The sequence below is a fragment of the Syngnathus acus genome, chromosome 17 (genome assembly GCF_901709675.1).
Source record: "Syngnathus acus chromosome 17, fSynAcu1.2, whole genome shotgun sequence".
Taxonomy (NCBI): domain Eukaryota; kingdom Metazoa; phylum Chordata; class Actinopteri; order Syngnathiformes; family Syngnathidae; genus Syngnathus; species Syngnathus acus.
The window spans coordinates 4,961,012-4,980,710 of NC_051102.1; the positions used below are offsets into that span (position 1 = coordinate 4,961,012).

The window sequence follows — 19,699 nt, forward strand, 5'->3', positions numbered from 1 at the left end:
GCAGCCAGCCCTTGCCCCCTCACCCCTGCCGGCCGGCCCTCGCCCGGCTGGGCACGTCACAATTACATGCCTTCGCTCAGGCCCATCTGACATCTATCTCTGCCTCATGTGTTTATTATTATTACACTCTTGTAGTCTCTTTATAGAGGAAAAAAAGGAAAAGAAAAGAGTTGATTTATGGCTCCGCTGCTGGCCTTTCCTGTCCTCATTTCTGAAAACAAGATTCCGTGGAATTCCTGCAGCGCTATTAGCGCCGAGCACTTCTGAGGTCAAACTTTCACTTGCACTGTTCCAAACAGTGGAGAGAAAGAGCCTTCTTGTTGATGTTAGTTCCCGCTTTGTACCGCGTGTATGCAAATGAAGTTCATCAAGGCCGGAGTTGAGATTCAAACCCAAAAATACATTTGCAATTTAAATGATGACGAGATGGCATATGTATATCTGAACACTTGGTAGATAACTGATAAGGACATTTTTTATCCACATTTGTAAGCAGCCCAACTGAACATTTACTCTGCCTAATTATGTCACTTACAAAAAAACAAATCTGAACGATGATAGATGTAATCTTAGCTGCAACCAAGTGGAGTTTCAGTGGTTTCTTTGTCACACTTTCTCCTCAAGATGTGAATGCGCAACAATGACCTTGCTTGAATGCTCTCTAAATTTACTCAAAGTGTTATTGTACGAAAATAAAGTCCCCGCTTGAGTCGCTGTTGGCTTACCCGCCGCGTGCCCTTTTCAACTTTGAACTGAAACTCACCTCCGAGCCTCACCCTCCACTGTTTTTCACCAGGAAACAGGAAGAGGGACGGGACGGCCCACGTCGACGTGGAGGTGCAAAATCTTTCCAAATAGGTGAGCGTTTTTATATGTCGTTAAAAAAAAAAAGTCATAATATGTGTCACAATATGATTTGCAAGGCTTTTTTTCATAGGGTGACACATTCCAGGTTGGAAATCTTCTATTGTTCCGCATCTGTCAATCATTGATCAAGTATGCCAGATATTTGATGATGTTTATGAAATTCCTGCGTATACAGTGTTTGGCTTTTCCACACAACCCTTTATACTTTGTCTTCTTTGTAGCTACCATATACTGTTAAAACTATCAGGTTTTGATTTTTTTTTTTTTTTTATGCATTGGCTATGTATGTTTGCATGTACATGCTTTCATTTAATTGCATACTCAATTAGCATTTAAACATCATGGCAAAGAATCATAGTTGGTAAATTAAGCAGCCAATCAGGAAACAAAAATATTTTTATTTGTGAACAAAGTAGCGCTTATGCTAGCCAAAATGGCGGCTAATTGTTATCCTCTCTGGTGCTCTTTTTGTACAATTTCATTGGTTGTTGCACAGTTCTGTGAGCATATTTCACGCCTGTCAATGACCCAGGCCAACCTTTGGTCTCCATATACGACTCAAATGTTAATTTTTGCTGTATTTCAGCAAATCTGATTGTTTCCAGCTACGGACTGCTAGCATGAACTCATGTAGCATCTACTATACAAAGCAACAAACATGGAGAAACTCTCCCAAATTGCAAGCATCTTTAAATGAGGACAGCCACAAATTTGTTGCTGTGGCACAATGACATCACCGTCGTCGTCGTCATCATCATCATCAAAGAGGAAACCCGAGCGGGCCTGCTATAGTGGCCCCTCAATAAACAGACTGGTTATCACATCACTAACATTTATTTAACCCCTCCGCAGAAGGTGTTCTGTTGGAGGCGAGGCGAGGGAGTCGTACCCAAATCTATTTGGCTGACCCACTGACATCCTACACACGCACACTAGAAAACAAGTTCAAGCTACCAATAAATGGCTCAAGACATTTAGGTGATGAACAACATTGTTGTTGTTTTGGGGGAGCTAAAGTTCACTTTGCATGCATTTGCGAAGCACCACAAACAAACTCCCCCCGCTTCGACCATCCTTTTTTTAAAAAGCAAAAGAAGGCGAAAGGATGAGCTTAAGAGGGAGGGCGCTGATGCTCTCCTCAAGCCCAACCCCCACCCACCCCACAAACGCCATTCCTTTCCCGTTTGCGCAGCTCTCTCCCACACATCTCTCTCCGCATCCCCGAGCCAGGCCCCCGTCCGTGTGTATGTGCATGCGTGTTTTCTTTCTTCATGACTTTAAGGAAAGAAAACGGAGCAGCGACCAAAATAAATACACCGCTCTCTCTCTCTCGGATCAGACAATGTGTCACAGTCCGTGCGATAGCTCCTCGGAGGAAGGGGAAAAAGACATGTTATTTTAGCCAGAAGGAGGAGGAGGATGGAGCGCTTTCGGGCCCTGCGGAGCGTCCGTCTGTCACCCCCGTCAGCCGAGCGTCCGTCTGTCACCCCCGTCAATGTCGCCGCGCACACTCGCCCTGGCCTCGTGTGCCTTACTTTGAAAATGTCCAAATATATTTTAAGCTATGATAGGCGACTACTCACTGGAAACACCTGATGTCGTCATCCACTTAAGATAAATAAACGTCTCCTTCTCCCACCAGGACAGAAATACAGAAAGGCAGTGTCATCTCAGTTCACCAGCGCTACTGTCGAGGCCATTGGAACTCTGTTGCTAACCAAAAGAGCAGCGCCTATGGTAAAACAACGGTAATTATCTCAGCTATCTCATTACACTGCTCCGAAATAGAGAAAAATTCAAACATGGGTGTTTATCTTCCAGATAAGTATGCACAATGTTGCAATCATTTTGTTTGAGATGTGACTGTATTTGACTATTTTGCTAGTATTTGGTGGAAAAAGTTTATTAGCAGTCCTTATAGCTGTCTTTTTCTTTTTTTTTCCTTTTTTTATGAAGTGTGCACTTTGGGCGACACTCATTAAATGGCCAATTGAACGCTCTGTCAAGCAGAACCTTCCTTTGACCCTGAAATGCACGCACCTACGTGCGCGCGCACACACACACACTGGCACAGTCTAGCACAATCCCTTAGTCGGACATCAATAGTTTGTTTATAATTAGCCCTGGCACCTCTTGACTACTTAGAGAGAGTGATTGTTTTTGAAAATGGCCCCTGGGGTCCTGTTGACTGATTGCTTCGGTGGAGGAGGCGCTTTTTTTGTGTATAGCCAGGCTCCGCTGTAGAAAGTGAGTTGCAGTCGGCATTCCAGTCAAGCCGCTGTGGACCCTCGCCTGACAGCCCCGCCGATAATGTCCCAGTCAGATAGAGAGGCATCTGAGCCCTGCTCTCCATCACTCAATTAGTCTCCACACACAGCAGTTCACCCCCCCCCCCCCACACACACACACACCCTATCCCAAAAAAAAAAAGAGCCCACAAATCATACAACAGCGCAGTTTATGAGAAGAAAACGTCTGCTTTGTATCCACTCGGTATGCTCATTAGTGGAAATATGATGCTTGAATATATCCAAGAAATAAATATATATTGTCACGGAGAGCGTCCGGCGTCATGACATGCGTACTCCTTCAATTTCAATCAACACGCAACATGTTCCCATTTAAGATGAAGTGGCTTTTCTGGATGCAAATTTGACAAGCTTAACAGTCTGCCACTTTCTCTGTTCAAATATTATGAAAAGAAAAATAAATAGTGTTCTATGCAATATGACCACTTCAAATAAAAAAATCATTCACAGCTAAAAATATATTCCAAATATTTTGCATAATTTTCCTGCAAAAAAACTCCCTTGGGGATTTCAAGTGAAAGGCATTTAAATGTTTACAAAAGGTCAAATGAAGTTCACCTGTGGTTCCTTTTAGATTCAGGTACAAATTTCACCCAAAAACATCAGGATTTTTTTTTTTAGTCCAAATATCACCTGAGTGACATTTTGATTAGAAAAGCGGCACTGGTATCGGGTCAAACATTTCCCGCCATTCAACGGGCCCGTCAACCCGAGAAAGACCCCTGACCGGCGGCTGACCCGTCACCTGCAGACGGCGCGCTGCTCTTTGATGGCGTGTTTGCTCTTTGGTACAGTAGAGGTTAGTCACACACACCTTGAGAGAGCGACGCATTGGCGCACACAATGGCCACGGTCATTTGTGTGAGCAATGAGCGGGGGGGCGGGATTAAGACATGAAAGCGGGTAAACAACAATCTTTTACCTGCGACGCATTGGGGCCAGCGGATGTCCGCGTCCAGGCAACGTTACACCTGATTGATTCTCTGCTTTCCACCTTTCAATTGGAATTTTGTTTGATTCAAAACAGAGACTCATGATGAAAGTGGCAGTTGGCAGTTCACCCGCGGTGGCTCGCTAGCTAGCTAGCTAGTAATGGCTAGCACATTTTCAGAGATATTTCTTGCAAAAGTTGATAGGTAAAAATGTAAGACTGAACAAGAGTAAAATATGTTTGTTGTGTGTCTCGCTCAAAGGGAAACCTGCGATAACCCGAGTAACCTTTTAATACCTCAGAAGGGTTTTTGGGGAATTCTGCATCTTCTTACTCTGGGAAGCAACCCAATTATTTCCAATTATTTATTGACTCTTCAAACTTTGTTACAAAAGCAGGCTTTGCGATGAAAGACATTCTTCTTTTTCTTTTCTTTCCTTCTTCATACCCTGAGCAGAGGGACCATAGAGTTACGATGTAACTTGTAATAAGACTCTCTCTCGGGGAATATGCTCGTTTCCGTGCTAATCGGAAGTGAAGTCGTATGATGAATTGGAGAGGACAAAAAAAAAATTCAACTCTTTCATCAGGTCCTGATTCCATTTCTTACTCAAAGGATTTCAACTTCCAAAATGATAGTTAACGCATACAGTACAAATACAAATGGCTCATGGGCAAGTATCAATGCACAGAATTTGAATGTGCATTTTGATATCATTTGTGTGGATTGGATTCATATTGCTACCAAAATAGCTGGACTTTTCAACCAATTCCCACTTGAGCACGTCCCTGGAAAAAGCCTCCGCTAGCTCGCTCACACTCCCTCGGTGACACGGCGTCACATAACACTTAAAGCAAATTGAAAATCTCCACCCTTGAGTGTCAGCGTGACAGCGAGGCCTGAGGGATGACTCACAAGCGCACAATTTCAATCATGCTGGGACAATATTTAGACTGGATCTCAGACGCTTGCCCAGGAAATTCACACAAAGCCGGCAGGAGGGAGGGTGACTCAGGTGAGGAGAATTATTCAAATGGAATATTGCATCAGAGCTAAAACACTGAATCTACGAATTGCTGCTACCACATGTCAAATGTCATCCAGCAGGTCAATGCTAGCTTGGTTAAATTCTGGAACAATTTTAGGGATTGTTCAGATACTGTTACTTCAGATACTTCTTAATGAGTTGAATCCATGTCAAAAATGACTCAACACAGTTGATATGAGATTTCATGGAAGCGTTTCACAATGACAAGCAGCAGTAAATAGCTGTTACAGTAAGTGAACTTTCTATCGTACGCTTTTTCCGAGGCAACTGCTGATGATGAGTCGTCACGCCTCCCTCCCACTGGATGACAAAGCAGCTTTAACCTCACGAGGAGCTACGCGGCTCGGCCTCGGTTGCGTCGAGCGGAGGAGGCGCCCTGTCAGGTGAGAGATGAATTCTCGCCGCTTTTATGATTCAGGGACTAAAGGAGGTATTGGATAGCTGCTCCCTCTGCAAAAAAAAAAAAAAAAAAGTGTGATCACAGGGTCAGGAGCGCTTTTACTCATTACAATGGAGACGTGCTGATGATGTCATGGATGTATTGTGAAGCTTTTTTCAACATTGCTATTTGCACTCTGATTGGACCTCGTGTCCATTCACTGATGATTTTGCATCCTGGGAGGGGGAAAAAAACTCTCACTAGACAACAACATTAGTAAGCGCGCTCTGTCTGTATTTCCACGTTTCCAGCCTCCGTGTTTCCTGTCACGCCAAAGAAAAGTGCCGACATTGCATGTTTTTAGAAGTGACCCGGCGTCTCTCTCACGCACTTGTATCCATTATCTTTCTGTGGGACTGGGGGGAGGGGGGGTTATCTTGGGGACCCATTGTGTGTATGTGAAGTAGGTGTGTTGGGAGGGGAGGGAGGGGTGGGGGGCACCTCTACTGTGCATACAGGAGGTGTTGCAGCAGGGAAAGTCTTGGCTCCAGGGGGGGGGGCGGCGGTGGAGGTGCTTGGAGTTCTGTCCTCCCCTGTGGCCCCTGCTGGGGTTTGGGGAAGCCACGCACGGAGACAGTAGGCCGGGGAGGGGGGGAGGGGGGTGTCGGAGAGGAGGCACCGGGCTTGGGCTCTTGCCCTCTCCCTGACAGGATCTGGTCAATGTCCTGCCGTGGAGGGTCGCGGCCCAGCTTACACATACAAACTTATCTCCAGTGCATCTGCCGGGCCGCCTGCGCAGTCAGGCTGGCTCCACAGCGGGCCACGGGCGCTTTCCTGTCGGGTGGGGGTAGGGGGGGGCTTTCGAGGGTGCAGGAGAGGAGGATGGTGGAAGGATAGAGAGGAGGTGGGGGGGGTGATGTTCAACTGCCAAGTCGCTGAGCTGTGTGGAAAACACGAGCCGCCTCCAGGGTAACGGGACCACTTCTGAAGTTCTACAAACAAAAATAGCTCCGACGTCGACCCCGCCGACGCGCCGTGTTTTGAATCCCTGCATCGTTTATTGCGAGAGGGGTGGGGGTATGACATTCAATAATTGTGTATTTATCACTGTCTCGCTCTCTCTCGGCCGCTCTTTCTAGGATGGAGGCGACCTCTCGGTGACCAAGCGCGTCAAAGTCCCTTTGGTGAGTCATTTTCATCAGTTCAACAGCGCCGGTTTCCAATTCTCATGACCTCATGCGTTGCAGAATGCTTGCAATCCAGCGCTGGTGTTTTCTCTTCACTCCCTCCTTTCCCAAGCCTTTCTCGGCAGCCGTTCCAGGGCGACCGTTGCTTGTCACGTTTCAATTAAGCCTCGTCAAAATGATGGTTGGATGTCTTTGTTTTGATCTACAGGTGAGGCGTAGGAGGGAGCGCATCACTCCAATTGTGATGTCACTCAGTCAAACAATGCCCGAAGAGCTTATGAAGAATTTATGATGGTTTGCCCCAGGAACAGACATTCCGGCATTTTCCAACTTGTTGCTCTAAAGTGTGTAAATGTTCAAAGTTGATCCTTAACTGACTCCCTTCTATGATGTGTGCTTCCTTTCATTTTAGATGTAAAAAGCCAGCGTTAGTGCCCCAACGCTAATCCTCATCTCCGGACCCGCCCCAACGTCAAGTCTGGCGGCACACCTGACGCCGACACGTGACTCCCCTCACCTGCTCCTCATTGGCTGCCGTGTTCATGCAGGACCTTTAACACAAGGTTGCCCGCCCGCCACGGCTCTTTACAAGGCCTGCCTTTGGCCAGAGAAAACCTTTTTTAACCTCCTCGGTGCTCGGCAGCAAACATTTTTGTTTTTGCATTTTCTGGGGGGACTGAGAGGAGAAGAAGGGAGGAGAGACGACCTCCTAATGTACATTCTGTTCTGCTTTGGCTGCGATTCCCAAGGTTGTTTGTCTGTGTGTGTGTGTGCGTGTGTTAGGTGGTGCCAGGCACTAGCGTCTCCTCTGGCTCGCTCCGTGTTGACCCGACCCTGGACTCTCTCCTCCCTCCCACGAGTTGGGCGAGGCTTGGCAGAGCTGCACGTATCCATCCGCACACACTGATTGCCGGTATGTGCACGCATGTACACGCACACACAAATAGTCGGTGTGTGCGCGCGTGTGTGTACACTTGCACCATGGACAAATGGAGAGAGAGAGAATATTAGATACTCAATCCATTGAAATCTTACAAAGAACCCCGCCAAAATGATTTTTTATATGATTATCTTGAGATGTGTTCCGTGCATCTAGGTAGCAAAAAGTATCAATTATTCACTTGGCTCATAAAAAAAAAAAATGAGGATCAGGATTATTTTCTACCAATACAGTTCATATGATAAAAAATATCCAATAAGAGACTAAATTCTGATTGTGGAAAGCCAAAGCTAGTCACCATGACTACCGTTCTTCTTTGTCTTCTAAATAAAAGGCATTAACCAAACCTCTGAAAAACTAGTCAAGCAAATTGGGAAATTCGCAGGCGGCAATGTGCAAAAATGTTCATCACAATTACGCCACGCTCAATTAAGGGCACCGGCGAGTCCCACTTCCTCGCTCGCTCGCTTCCCATCAGCTAACACTCACACACTAAGTGAGACAAATTTTCCCACGTGCAATCAACGCGCCAGGCATGCCAAGGTACATTCCAGGGATCGAGTGTGTTACCCTGATTTAAGGCTGTCTTGTCCAAGGCCCGGCTCCCTGTCTCTCTCTCTCTCGCTCGCTCTGTTTTTGTGTGTGTGAACGAGCCCACGTCATCCCGCTCGCTCGCTCGCAGCAACGCCTGATCCCGATCCTATCTTAGCTCGTCTAGTCTCACCCACTCACTTCCAAATGAATATAAATGATTGTTTTCATTGTATGACTGCAAAGACTGTAAAAGGAAGCGAGAGCGACGGCGTCATCTCACAAGATAAACAAAAGGCAAGGACACGTTTTTAGGAAACGACAATTAAGAGTCAAATGAGACTCTTATGATTACATGTGAACAGTCGTCATCGTCATCATGAAACAAGCCCGCATTCCTGTGCTTAAAAACATTACAAGGTGACAAATGAGGAAAGAGGGCAGAGGGCAAAGCCGCGGGAACAAATCACGCAGATGTGACGCCGAGTCCAGCGCCAGCGAGCGAGCCAGCACTTTGCCTTGGCCGAGGAAACGGGAAGAATCAAAGTCGGCAGATGATGCAGATGGAAAGCATCTGCCTGCCGGGGGACAACAAAAGTGATCGTAGATAGATTGGTGCACACTGGAGTTGACACAGTCCCTCAGCATAAATGACCCCGGCTGACCCCGCCAGTTAGCCTTTGTTTAGCAGACGCCCGGCCCCCTTTAATCTTGTCCAGAGATAAATCCTTTGATGGACCTAGTCCCACTCACTTGAAAGTACGGGCCGGGCCATCTCCATAGATCAACGTAATACTGCACGTTTGAAGACAGAGGTGGAGGGAGTAGGAGGTAAGGGGGGGCACGCGGGTGGGCTCCCAGGAACAGGGTCATCCATCTAAAGTGGACCCACCTGCCCTCTTGACCGCAAAGAGGCAACACTCTGGCAGCAGGATGACCTTGTCTGTCTGTGTCCGGGCACAGATGACACATTTCTTACTCCAAAAACTCCTTTTAAGCTGAACCATCCCCTTCCCCTTCTTTACAAAGTGACATCGCCAACTAGAGGCTCGGCATGCAAATTACAGCCAATGTCTCGTCACACACAAGACCCATTGGAATTTCCAGGGAGTTGGAACGGCAGCCACAGCGGCTGGCTCACTTTGCAGTATCATTTCCTCATCATCTTCTCACGCTCATTTGTCAGTGCACTAATTGTGATGATCCTTGCCACCGACCGTATAAGCATCATCCTTAAAACCGTGGCGGACTTCAGGGAGCTCTTTAGATTCCTCTGATAAGACCCCCTCCCACCACCATCTACCGGTACCCCCGTCTCCCCCCACTCCATTAAAGAGCCACGCTTGACGGTTCTTATCTAAAGCTTTCATCGGAGCAAGGCCGCTGCTAATGCTGATAGATTTGATCCTGCAGTAGGGATCATATGCCAATGGGACAAATTAGAACCTTGCCAATGCACAATGATGACGATATGTGTGTGCAAGTCCTACCAAGACAAGTGAGAGCATCACCCTAAAATAGGAGGGCGGGCACTTTAATTGTACCCTGCCATGGCTCAAAATGCTGCTGAGTGGGTTTATTCCTCTTGTTTCCTTGAAGAATGCAAAATTTGGGATGCAGCTTTTAAATGAGGTCTCACCTTTACAGATGTAGGTACCAAATGACGTGGGGCCCACTTTCATCACACTTTATCTCTGTCATTAATCATTACAAGAGTGTTATGTTCCTTCCTTTTATTCAATCGCAAGACAAGTAACTTGAGTGCCTAGAAAGGTGTTTAACAAAAAAAAACTAACAGACGTCTTAACATTGGTTCCCCCCCAATGGCCCATCAGGGAAGAGTGAGTCACGTACATTGGCTCTTTTATGTGCTTTAATCCTGTTGCAAGTGCCAGACTTGTAGTATAATGTGCAGCAAACCTCACAATGAGCTGCTGGCGTAGGAAGCCCGGCACAAACACAGGAAGTGGAGCATTTCTCAGCTCACGTCAACTTTTTGACATGCGCCCCTTCCCAGCTGAGTGGTAGGGCACCACTACTGCACGCACGCAGTAGCTGAAATCTTCTTTGGCAGTGGAAAAGCATTCATGGGAGCAAGTGACGGTGACATTCTTCAAAAGTAACTCAACTTATTTGTTTCTGTATTTGCAAACCACACAAGTTGGCAGTGCTGCAGGGAATTGCCGTAATCTTGTGCAACAGCAGCATCTAGCGGTCAAAGTTGTTAGTTTCAGGATTAAAAAAAAATAGCCAACTGTGCAAATCACTCAGGTGCATGCGGAATTTAACCCGCAAAGTAGTATTTTGTGCGCCCATTTGATGTATTTCATAGTCAAAATGATCATTTTCTGTCTGAATATTGTGACAACAACAAAAAAATCCCCTATAAATAAATCATAAAAAACAAACACACAAGCGATAGACGTCTGCTGTCTTATTCCAGCAGAGGGCGTCCTTAAACTTTTTTGCAGATAAAAACATAGTCTCTTTCCGGCCACTAGGGGGCAAGATTTCACAGCACAACTTTATTCTCCTACACTCACCGCCCATGGGCTGTGCTGTTAACAAGTGTGCCAGGCAGGCAGTCGACTGGTCACAGTCGTCCTGCTTGATGCGACCTGCGTCGCAACATCCTGGTGTGGTGTGTCGACTTGTGCTTTACCAGTCAGGAAAAGGGTGGGGAAAGAACGCTGGCGCCTGATTGGTTCCAACGCTCTCTTTTGCTGCCACAATACTGCAACCACGTGACCTGGCTGTTTTCAACCCACTTCCACGCGTGCATTTAAAAAGACGGACAGTGTAGATCGGCGTTATGTGCACCCACCCAAGTGCAGTAGATTCTAAAGCACGATTCGATGCATCGTAAGTGAGGAGGAAGAGGTGGGTGGAGGAGGCGTGAGGGAGAAGCATGGCGGCGGCAGCGAGCAGCAGCAGCCCCTCCGCCGCGGCCACGCTTCTGCACGGCCACCGCATCAACAACTCGCAGACGCGGAAACGCATCGATTCAAGGCGGAGGCAAGCGGCGCTCTCATTCCTCACCAACATCTCCCTGGATGGGCGACCCGTGCAAGGCGAGCGCCAGGAGGTGCAGGACGTCGCCGAGGAAGGAGACTCTGAAGCCCCGAATTGCATGGTGGAGCGAGGCGCTGCCGCCGCCGCCGCCTCGGCTGCTGCCGCCTCGGCTGCCGCTCTTGCCGCCGCCGCGACCGCCTTGGCCAACCTGGCGAGCAGCCGAAGCAGCTCAGTGGCTTCGGCTGCATCCGTCGCCCCAGAACTCGGCGAGGGTGAAGCGATCACTCAGGCGTATGCTCCTCCTCCGGCGGCGGCCGCGTTCGGCTCGCCTCTCTCGGCTCTCGCCGCCTCGGCCCGGGGCAGACTGCAGACTTACACCCCGGGGGTCGCGCCCGCGCCGTACTCCAGACAAGGATCCCAGAACTACTGCCTGGAGGGCGGACAGATCGCCAACTCTGCCATTGAGTTACAGCGATCGAGGTAAAAACTTTTGGCCTCAATACAGTTGAGCACAACATACTTGCAGACAAACATTTATTTGTGCATTTTACCCCCCATCATTCCAAGTATTTGTTTTATGGGGAGAGGGCAACACAAATTGACGTGCTTTTTTTTTTTAATCTTTTTTTTGGGGGGGGGGGGGGGGGGTCATGCACAGTGGGCCATTCAGGCTCGTACCGCCTCTGCAGTCTTAGATTGCGACCATGTTTTTACAGATGCTGCGAACCGGCCGTATGTGACGCAAAGTATAAATATGCTTGTTTTTGGAAGTCGGAAACATGGCACGCACACACTTGCCTGGCGCCTGCCTCCTCCATTTCAACGTGATGGAACCTCCAGCGTCATGTCCTCTCGCTTTGACTGACTAGCTGTCACCAACAGTTGTGTGCTGCTTTTCAATGGCAGAACCTTCTGTTGCAATGACTTTTTGACAACGGAACCCTCTCCTGCCTGCCTGGCACCCTGGAACTTGTTTTCCCGCTCCCTTCTGACCTAATGCACTTACTTGCTCTCACTTGACTCGCAAAGGAGGCATGCTTTCATTTTTGTTGTTGTTAGCAGGAGGTGGCGTTAATGTCAGACTGGCTAAGTAAACCAATGTCTCACTGTCGTGTTATTGTTTGAAAGGTATTTGGCACAAAGGTCACATCCCGCGGCCCCTTGGTCTACTAGGGTTGGTGCAAAGTTCTGGCGGGGGTCACGCAGTGTCAACAACACACTGAAGCTTCTCATGATGATTTTTTTTGTCCATTAAAAATGGATTCACTTGACTGCAGTGGAAGAGCGGACAAATGTAGTGTTAAAAGTGCCTTCTGTTGTTCTTTGGCTTCTTGTGCCATCTTGCTCCATCAACTTGGCGAAAAGGTCAGGAGACCCTGGAGAACGAGCCAAGGCTTTTGTCTATCTCCACTGGGCCGAGTGTCGGCAGCTTACGTGCACGGGTGCCCTGGCGTCACGTGACGGTGTGCGTTCGTTGTTGCGCAATCACGGCTCAACGCTTTTCTGGAGCTGAGCCGTGATCGGTGCTAACCTGAGACTAGGTGATGTCATTTTCAACGGCCACCTCTGAGATTGATTGAAAACTTTTCGTGTTGACGGTGGTTTATCTGTCACCATTTAACCTCAGCTGAACAACAAATTATTGTTGCAGTAGTAGATGAGTGACAGTTGCTGAGCATTTAAGCATCTTTGAGTTTTAGCTCAGTAGATGTCGGTTCAGGTCCAGATTGAAGGTACGACTCTTTCTTGACTATGTCAGATGGAATTTCAGGGTTTTCAAGAATTTCTAGCTACTTTTCAAATATTTTCAAACCATGACTAGAAGCCATTGAAATGTTTTCATTTAGAGCAGATTTATTTTCTTTGTACTCTTCATAACTATTTTGTTTTGTTTCAAGTTATTTGTAGGTGTAATTCCACTGCCGACCACTAGACTGTGAAACTTCATTTAGCTTGACAAGGTGTAAATTTGACTAGAGATTGAAAACTAGAGGTGAAAGTATGATTTTTTTCAGCCTAGTTTTTGCTAAAAATGATTGAATGAGCGATCTTTAATCCTGCTTTTTATGCCTACATCTGTTAGTTTATTATGACCTAAAAAAATTCCTAGCATGTATTTAATACAATATTTCTATATCATGGATCATGTTTATAATTTTTTTATAACTTTTTTTTTCTTTTAATCTTCTCATTTTTGTTTTTGCAGACGCCGGCTCATCTCCCAGCGCTCATCGCTAGAAACGTTGGAGGACATTGAGGAGAATGCTCCTTTGCGCAGGTACGGCATGGCGGCTGCACACACCCAACAAGATATTTTTGTCAAAAAAACACCATCCTTTTTTTTTTTTTTTCCCCCTCATATCTCAGATGCCGGACTCTGTCAGGTTCCCCTCGACCAAAGAGCTTCAAGAAGATCCACTTCATTAAGAACATGCGGCAACACGATATGCGCAACGGAAGGTACGAAGGGAACGCAACTCAAGTGAACTCTCGTCCCCACTCTTGCTTTGATTTGTCTTTTTTTCCCTAAAATGGGTGACAATTGCCAGTGTGCATGTGTGTGTGTGCAGAAGCTGCTAAGAAGCATTTTCTTCTTTTGTTTGATTTTGGATTCTTGGAAAGCAGTTAGACAAGATGTGGCTCGCTTGTTTGCAAGCGTTCGTGTATTTGAGTGCGCATATTGACTAGATGAAGTTGGCACCCTTCCCCTGTAGTCGATTAATTTGGTTTCGAAAAAAACAACAATGGACCGAGACGCAATATTAATCACAATGGCTGCCTCTTTAATCTTTTTTTTATTTTTTATTCTCTGTTTAAATGATTTTTTAAGCCCTTGTCTAATGTTACTACTGCCCCCACGCCCCAAGTGTTGACTTGAAAAAAAAATCTATAATTTCAGTCTTTTTGTTTTTTTGAATTTTTAGTGGCGTTTCGCATCCACGCCGTTAAAAGATGGGCAGCAGCAGTTGAAAGGCAGCCAAAGCCTCAACCTGATGAGCTTGTTTTGTTTTTGTAGGATAGTCCTAATCAGTGGCAGAAGATCCTTCTATAGTGTATTTTCAGTGCTGCCCTATCGAGATTGTAGCCAAGCGGGGTACGTATCCTCCAGCATGACCTCCTTCTCCCGTCTGTGCTCCTTGCTCCTCCTCCTCATCGTAGCTTCTTCTCTTTTGTGGATGTGCTCTCTTTCAATTTTCAACCGGGGACATTGTGTGCATGTTGACTGCTAATTGACGCTTTACACTTGTGAGCCCGCCCGCCCGCCCGGGTCATTTCTTCCGCCTCGATGGAGTGTAGTTGCGTCGTCGGTCACGAGGACAAAGTGACAGAGATGGACCAAAAGGTTGATCTGATACAAAGACTGCTTTGATTATGAAAGGTTTTTAATGCAGGCTGGAGTTTTTCGGAAGTCATGAGCACTTTGGATGATTCCTGCTTTGATTCCACAAAAGTCTTCCCGAGAAGCATTTCTGTGTCAAAGGGAGATGCTTCAAGTGTCTCTTTCTTTATGAGCTAGATTGTGAAATACATTCAATTATTATTTGTTGTGTATATTTGTCATCTTTCAGTTAAGTCATTGAGAAGGGCATTTGATCTCCGGAGCGATACGAACGCCGCGTGCAAAAACTTGTCGATCCTGCTTCTGGCCGTGCTTTTTTTTTTTTTTGGGCGCTTTTCACGCATGTGAAGTTGACGATGGTTATCAGAAAGCGTTTGAGGCGTGTCAGAATGTGTTGTTGTTTTTTATTATTCTTATTCTCCATCTCGGTTGTGCAACAGATGCAAGCATGTTGCATGGAGCGGGCGCCATGTGGAGCATGTTATAAGCAACGTCCATCTCTCTCTCTCTCTCTCTCTCTCTCCCTCTCTCTTTCTCTCTCCTTATAACTGCATTGTGATAGTCGACGCTTCATAGACGCATAATGCTTTTTGGACTCTAACCCCTCCTCCTCCTGCTCCTCCTCCTTAGTCAAGTATCACATGAGGCCACTTGTATCTTTTAAAAACATGAGGCCAAGCCGAAAGGGAGGCAAAAGATAAGTGTGACGCAACCATGTTCATGCAAACACTGCAGTGGAGTGCTCAGAAGTTTTCATCCATGCTTCATACGCATCCACAAATGAATTTATCAAATTAATGACTAGTCATTTTTAGGATTTATTTATTCTTTGCCCCCAAGATGCGTTCCCTATGAATGCAAAAAACGGTGTCCCGAAAGGTATTTTTAACCCTTTTGTCTTAATTATGTCTAATAGTGGAGAGCTGGTGGTTGTTTTCCTTCTTTCCATTGACCTCCTGCAGCCGTCTGAAATTTCAGTCCTTGGCCTCCCGAGGGACACTTTAGCTACCCGTAAAAGAGAACGCCACAAACAAAGACGGCCCGGCCGGCAGTTAAATAAATAAATAATAGTGGCCATAAATGTTTTGTGCTCATCATCAGGGATGTGAAGATGGAGGCGTCGGGGCGCCAGCGCCACCCATCGGGGGGCGTCAGCGCCAAAGAGATGGTCATTGGCCTCGAGGGCGTCGAGCTCGGGGCGGATGGAAAGGTGAGAATTTGAATGAAAAAAAGTCATTGGATCCTTCAGAAGACTGAGCACTTATTTGAATTATAATTTTTTGTGAACGTGCAGACGGTGTCGTACACTCAGTTCTTGTATCCGACCAACGTGCTGGGCGGGCGGAGGAACACCATCGACTCCACGTCGTCCTTTTCGCAGTCTCGCAACGCCAGCCATCGCAGCCTCAGCCTGGCCCGTGCCAACAGCAACCAAAGCAGCTTGGACACCGGTCGGTCAATACCTCACCTGACCTTTGACCCTAACCCAAACAAAATGACCATGTATAGGAAGGCTTTTTTTTGTAAAACAATGATCATGTATAGTAAAGCTTTTTTCTTTTTTTTTGGGTAAAAAAAAAAAAAGATTATGTATGGTAAGGCTTTTCTTAATTAAAAAAAAAAACGACCACGTATATATACTGAGGCTTTCTTTAGTTAAAAACAAAACAAAAAAACGATTATGTATGGTAAGGCTTTTCTTAAGTAAATAAAATGACCAAGTGTAGTATGGCTTTTTTTTTTTTTATTAGGCAACGACCTGAGTGAGTTCCGCGAGTACGACCCCAACCTTCTGGACGACCCTCAGTGGCCTTGCGGTAAACACAAGCGAGTGCTCATCTTCCCGTCCTACATGGTGAGTCAGTGAATGCAACGCAAATACCACGTGACTGACGAGTATGTATTGTTCTGACATGTTTTGTTGACGTTATCAGAAGTTAAATTTAGGCACTGCTCATTTTCCCACAGAGGACGATAAGGTTCACAAGGCGCGTTTGTTTGTATGAAAGGCAGCAAGCAGGAGGGAAGTTGTTTTAATCAGTCATGGTCAAACTCTGGCTAAAGAATGACACGCTTGATTGAAACAAACGTCCCAACGCTGAGCAGGAAGAACGGATGTTGAATTACACGAGCGTATTTGAACGCTCCGTCCTGGTTTTGTTTGGAATGTTGTCCCCCCCCCCTCGCTTCCTCCAATGGCAAATTGGAAATGTTATGTATCCAAAGTCCAAGTGGTATCGGTGCTTGATATCTGCTTCAGGGACCATTCAAGAACTGAGTACTGGTATCAGTGTAAAAAAACAAATAGTATGATGCAGTGCAGCTGTACAAAAAAAAAGCTAACTTTATTTGCCATATTTGTTAGACGACGGTCATCGAGTACGTGAAACCCTCCGACCTGAAGAAGGACATGAACGAAACATTCAAGGAGAAGTTCCCTCACATCCGCCTCACGCTCAGCAAGATCAGAAGGTAGGACTTCCCGTCCGTCCGCAACATCCCCCGAGCCCCGTTAAACGCCCTTGTCCCCTCATTTTAGCCTGAAGCGGGAGATGAAGAAGCTGGCCCAGGACGAGTGCGGCTACGAAGAGCCCACGGTGGCCATGGCCTTTGTCTACTTTGAGAAGCTGGTGCTGCAGGGCAAGCTCAACAAGCAGAACCGCAAACTCTGTACGGGGGCCTGCGTCCTGCTGGCGGCTAAGATAGGCGGCGATCTCAAGAAGCACCAAGTCAAGCTTCTTATTGACGTAAGTTGCGCGTGGCTAAATGTGCTTCTGGCACCATGGAGGAACCTTTGATGCTAGAACATATTTTGAACATATTTCATTAGCCGGTCTAGGGTACGACTCGTATTTGCCGGAACGTTGGCTTTCAAAACTATCTTGCAGAAACTGGAGGAGAGGTTCCGCGTGAACCGTCGCGAGCTGATCGCCTTTGAGTTCCCCGTGCTGGTGGCGCTGGAGTTCAACCTGCATCTCCCCGAGCATGAGGTCATGCCGCACTACAGACGCCTACTGCAGACTTCATAGCGGTGGCGGGCAGCCCGTTTGCTTCTACTCACGCTACTGTTGCAGAACCTGGGTCTCTTTTTTTTTTTTTCTTCTTCTTTTCTTTATTTCCCTCGCCACCATTTTGTACATTTTAGACTCATTTTAAAAAAATTTTGGGGTTGTGAACTGGATCCTTCTCTCCTTTCACATTTCTTTTAATCATCAAACTGCTTTGCATATGCTTGCTTGCGGTTTGGCGATCGTCTTAAAAAAAAGTGCACTTTTTCCGGAGTATTACAAGATTTTTACGCAGCTTATAGTTGGAGTTTTTTTCTTAGTTCTATGCATGAGGAAACATTGTTTGTCTTCTCTTCCATTCCATTGTGCTATTCCGATCACTTTGACCAGTGTGTAATCTTCACCTGCTCTATGTTAGAGTGTTTTGCTAGCACCTTAAGGTGCTCTATGGTTGTTAAGGTGGTCGTTTTTGGTTGCCAGAGAAGGAAGGGTTAGGGTGCATACAAGCGTCCAGTTGCTGTCCATTTGGGTGAATTTCACTTTTTTTGGAACATCCACTGAACTCCATGTCAATTGGTGTCAGGGGCTTTCTTTAAAACAAATGTTTCAGAGGGCTTCTAATAAATATTCACTTGATTTAGCATGTTTATGATTTGCTGTCTCATCATAAGCCCTCTCCAGCAAGAAGTAAAAAAAAAAAAAAAATCATAGGAAGAGCTAAGATTATTTGTAATTCAGTTTTCTGGGGATATTTAAGATGCATTTCACCACATTTGATTGTTGCTGGCAAAATATCGGTAGCTAAGAACAGACTGAAGGCTATTATTACTGCTTGATTGTAACTGTAAATAAAACATTTGCTTGTCCAATCAAAAAGAGAGTTTTTGGGATGATAAAGTGACATTTTGTTTGTTGTCAGGATGGTGTTTGCATTATTATGAATGAGAATGGAGCAAATGCTAACATACAAAGATTTAGTCAATTTAAGCAAAGTGACACATTTTGGAGCCAAAGTCATTTTGCAAGAAACAAAAGCCCAAGCGGCAAGTTCTATTTTACCTTCTCGATCAACGATTGTGAGTAAGATGGCTGTGTCACGTGGACGTTCTAAGGTAAACAAGGCTTGGGATCAAAACAAACCGTGAGGACGCATGGCATGCGTGGCTTAGTCAGCCCCCATTGAAAGCCTAATTCCCCCCCGACCGGACCCATACATGGACAGGCTTATTGTGAAAACATGTAGCGGCATTTGGCAGGGGGGTAACGGCGCATGCATGGCGTCGTCTATCTTTGGCTGGAACATAACATTTGGCTGAGGTGGCAGTTTTCCCATCACCGTGGTGTGACTCAGGACTTTTCCCGTGTAAACACGGAGGCCCGGAATGTGGGGCCCGGCAGCATGCTGGCCCACATTACATGACGTCACTGGGATCGTCTTCGAATCTACACCCGTTCTAGAACGCGCTTGATTCAATTTGGATTGAGCTTTCTCGGTTACCGTAGGCGCGCCAGTTCACTGTGCAGCAAGCTCTACCGGTGACTACTAACTGATTTGAGTGAGTACTGCAAACAATTTTAAGCTCTCTAGTTTCCGTCTACATGTAAAAATGCAGGAGCATCATTACGACACGAGCTCCTCTACACTGCATTCGGTACACCGCCATTTTCAGGTGTACCTAATAACAGGCCACTTCATTAGGGAAATATCATGGTCAAAGCTTAACTGAAACTGAAAAAGCGACCCCCTCACCCCCACTTCCTGATTGGCTGTTTTGTTTGTGACGTACTCCTGGACACTTCATTAGGTACACCATAACTGGCCACACCTAATAACAGGCAATTGCATTTGTAAATGTGGGCAAAATTGTGAAAAATATTCAAGTTTGAAACTCAATATCTGCTGTGTCAGTGACAAGTCAAAACAAGGAACCTTGGCAAGAACGCGCTTGTTTCTATTTGAATTGAGCTTTCTCGTTTACCGTAGGCACGCCAGTTCACTATAGTGATGTGCATTCCGGTTCTTTTAAGTGAACTGAATCTGTAGAATTGGTTCACTCAAACGATTCGTTCAAAAGAATCGTTCACCGAATCGTTCGCCCCCACACACTGATCCGTTGTTGAATGAGTACGTCGTGAACGAGAAATT

General features: G+C 46.2%; 1 protein-coding gene and 1 long non-coding RNA gene across 6 annotated transcripts; both read left to right on the plus strand.

Annotated features, from left to right (window-relative positions):
• The first annotated feature begins 1,916 nt into the window (after positions 1-1,916).
• LOC119137557 lies at positions 1,917-10,563 on the plus strand. 3 transcript variants are annotated; one of them, XR_005100942.1, is made up of 5 exons: positions 1,917-2,615; positions 5,420-5,539; positions 6,675-6,719; positions 7,135-7,635; positions 8,614-10,563. It is a non-coding gene; the product is annotated as an uncharacterized LOC119137557 (long non-coding RNA). The 3 variants fall into 3 exon arrangements; XR_005100943.1 differs by lacking the exon at positions 8,614-10,563 and adding an exon at positions 6,783-6,930 and having other exon boundaries at positions 7,135-7,725; XR_005100941.1 differs by lacking the exon at positions 8,614-10,563 and having other exon boundaries at positions 7,135-7,725.
• A 294-nt stretch (positions 10,564-10,857) lies between these two features.
• cables1 (Cdk5 and Abl enzyme substrate 1) lies at positions 10,858-19,470 on the plus strand. Of its 3 annotated transcripts, none has more exons than XM_037276919.1 (10): positions 10,858-11,685; positions 13,412-13,483; positions 13,573-13,665; positions 14,222-14,299; positions 15,647-15,755; positions 15,840-15,996; positions 16,297-16,400; positions 16,911-17,017; positions 17,085-17,292; positions 17,434-19,470. In XM_037276919.1, the coding sequence occupies exons 1-10, from the start codon at positions 11,102-11,104 to the stop codon at positions 17,572-17,574; spliced, it is 1,653 nt and encodes a 550-aa protein (XP_037132814.1). In that variant the 5' UTR covers positions 10,858-11,101; the 3' UTR covers positions 17,575-19,470. The 3 variants fall into 3 exon arrangements, with proteins under 3 accessions (XP_037132814.1, XP_037132815.1, XP_037132816.1); XM_037276921.1 differs by lacking the exon at positions 10,858-11,685 and adding an exon at positions 12,880-12,938 and having other exon boundaries at positions 17,434-18,429; XM_037276920.1 differs by lacking the exon at positions 14,222-14,299 and having other exon boundaries at positions 10,926-11,685; positions 17,434-18,429.
• Positions 19,471-19,699: the final 229 nt, after the last annotated feature.

Bases quoted from the DNA above. Each gene is read 5' to 3' on its own strand.
- cables1 (XM_037276919.1), top strand. From the start codon at position 11,102: ATGGCGGCGGCAGCGAGCAGCAGCAGCCCCTCCGCCGCGGCCACGCTT. The intron at 15,997-16,296 runs GTCGGTCAATAC...TTTTTTTATTAG, and splicing joins CCAAAGCAGCTTGGACACCG to GCAACGACCTGAGTGAGTTC. The intron at 17,293-17,433 runs GTAAGTTGCGCG...ACTATCTTGCAG, and splicing joins AAGTCAAGCTTCTTATTGAC to AAACTGGAGGAGAGGTTCCG.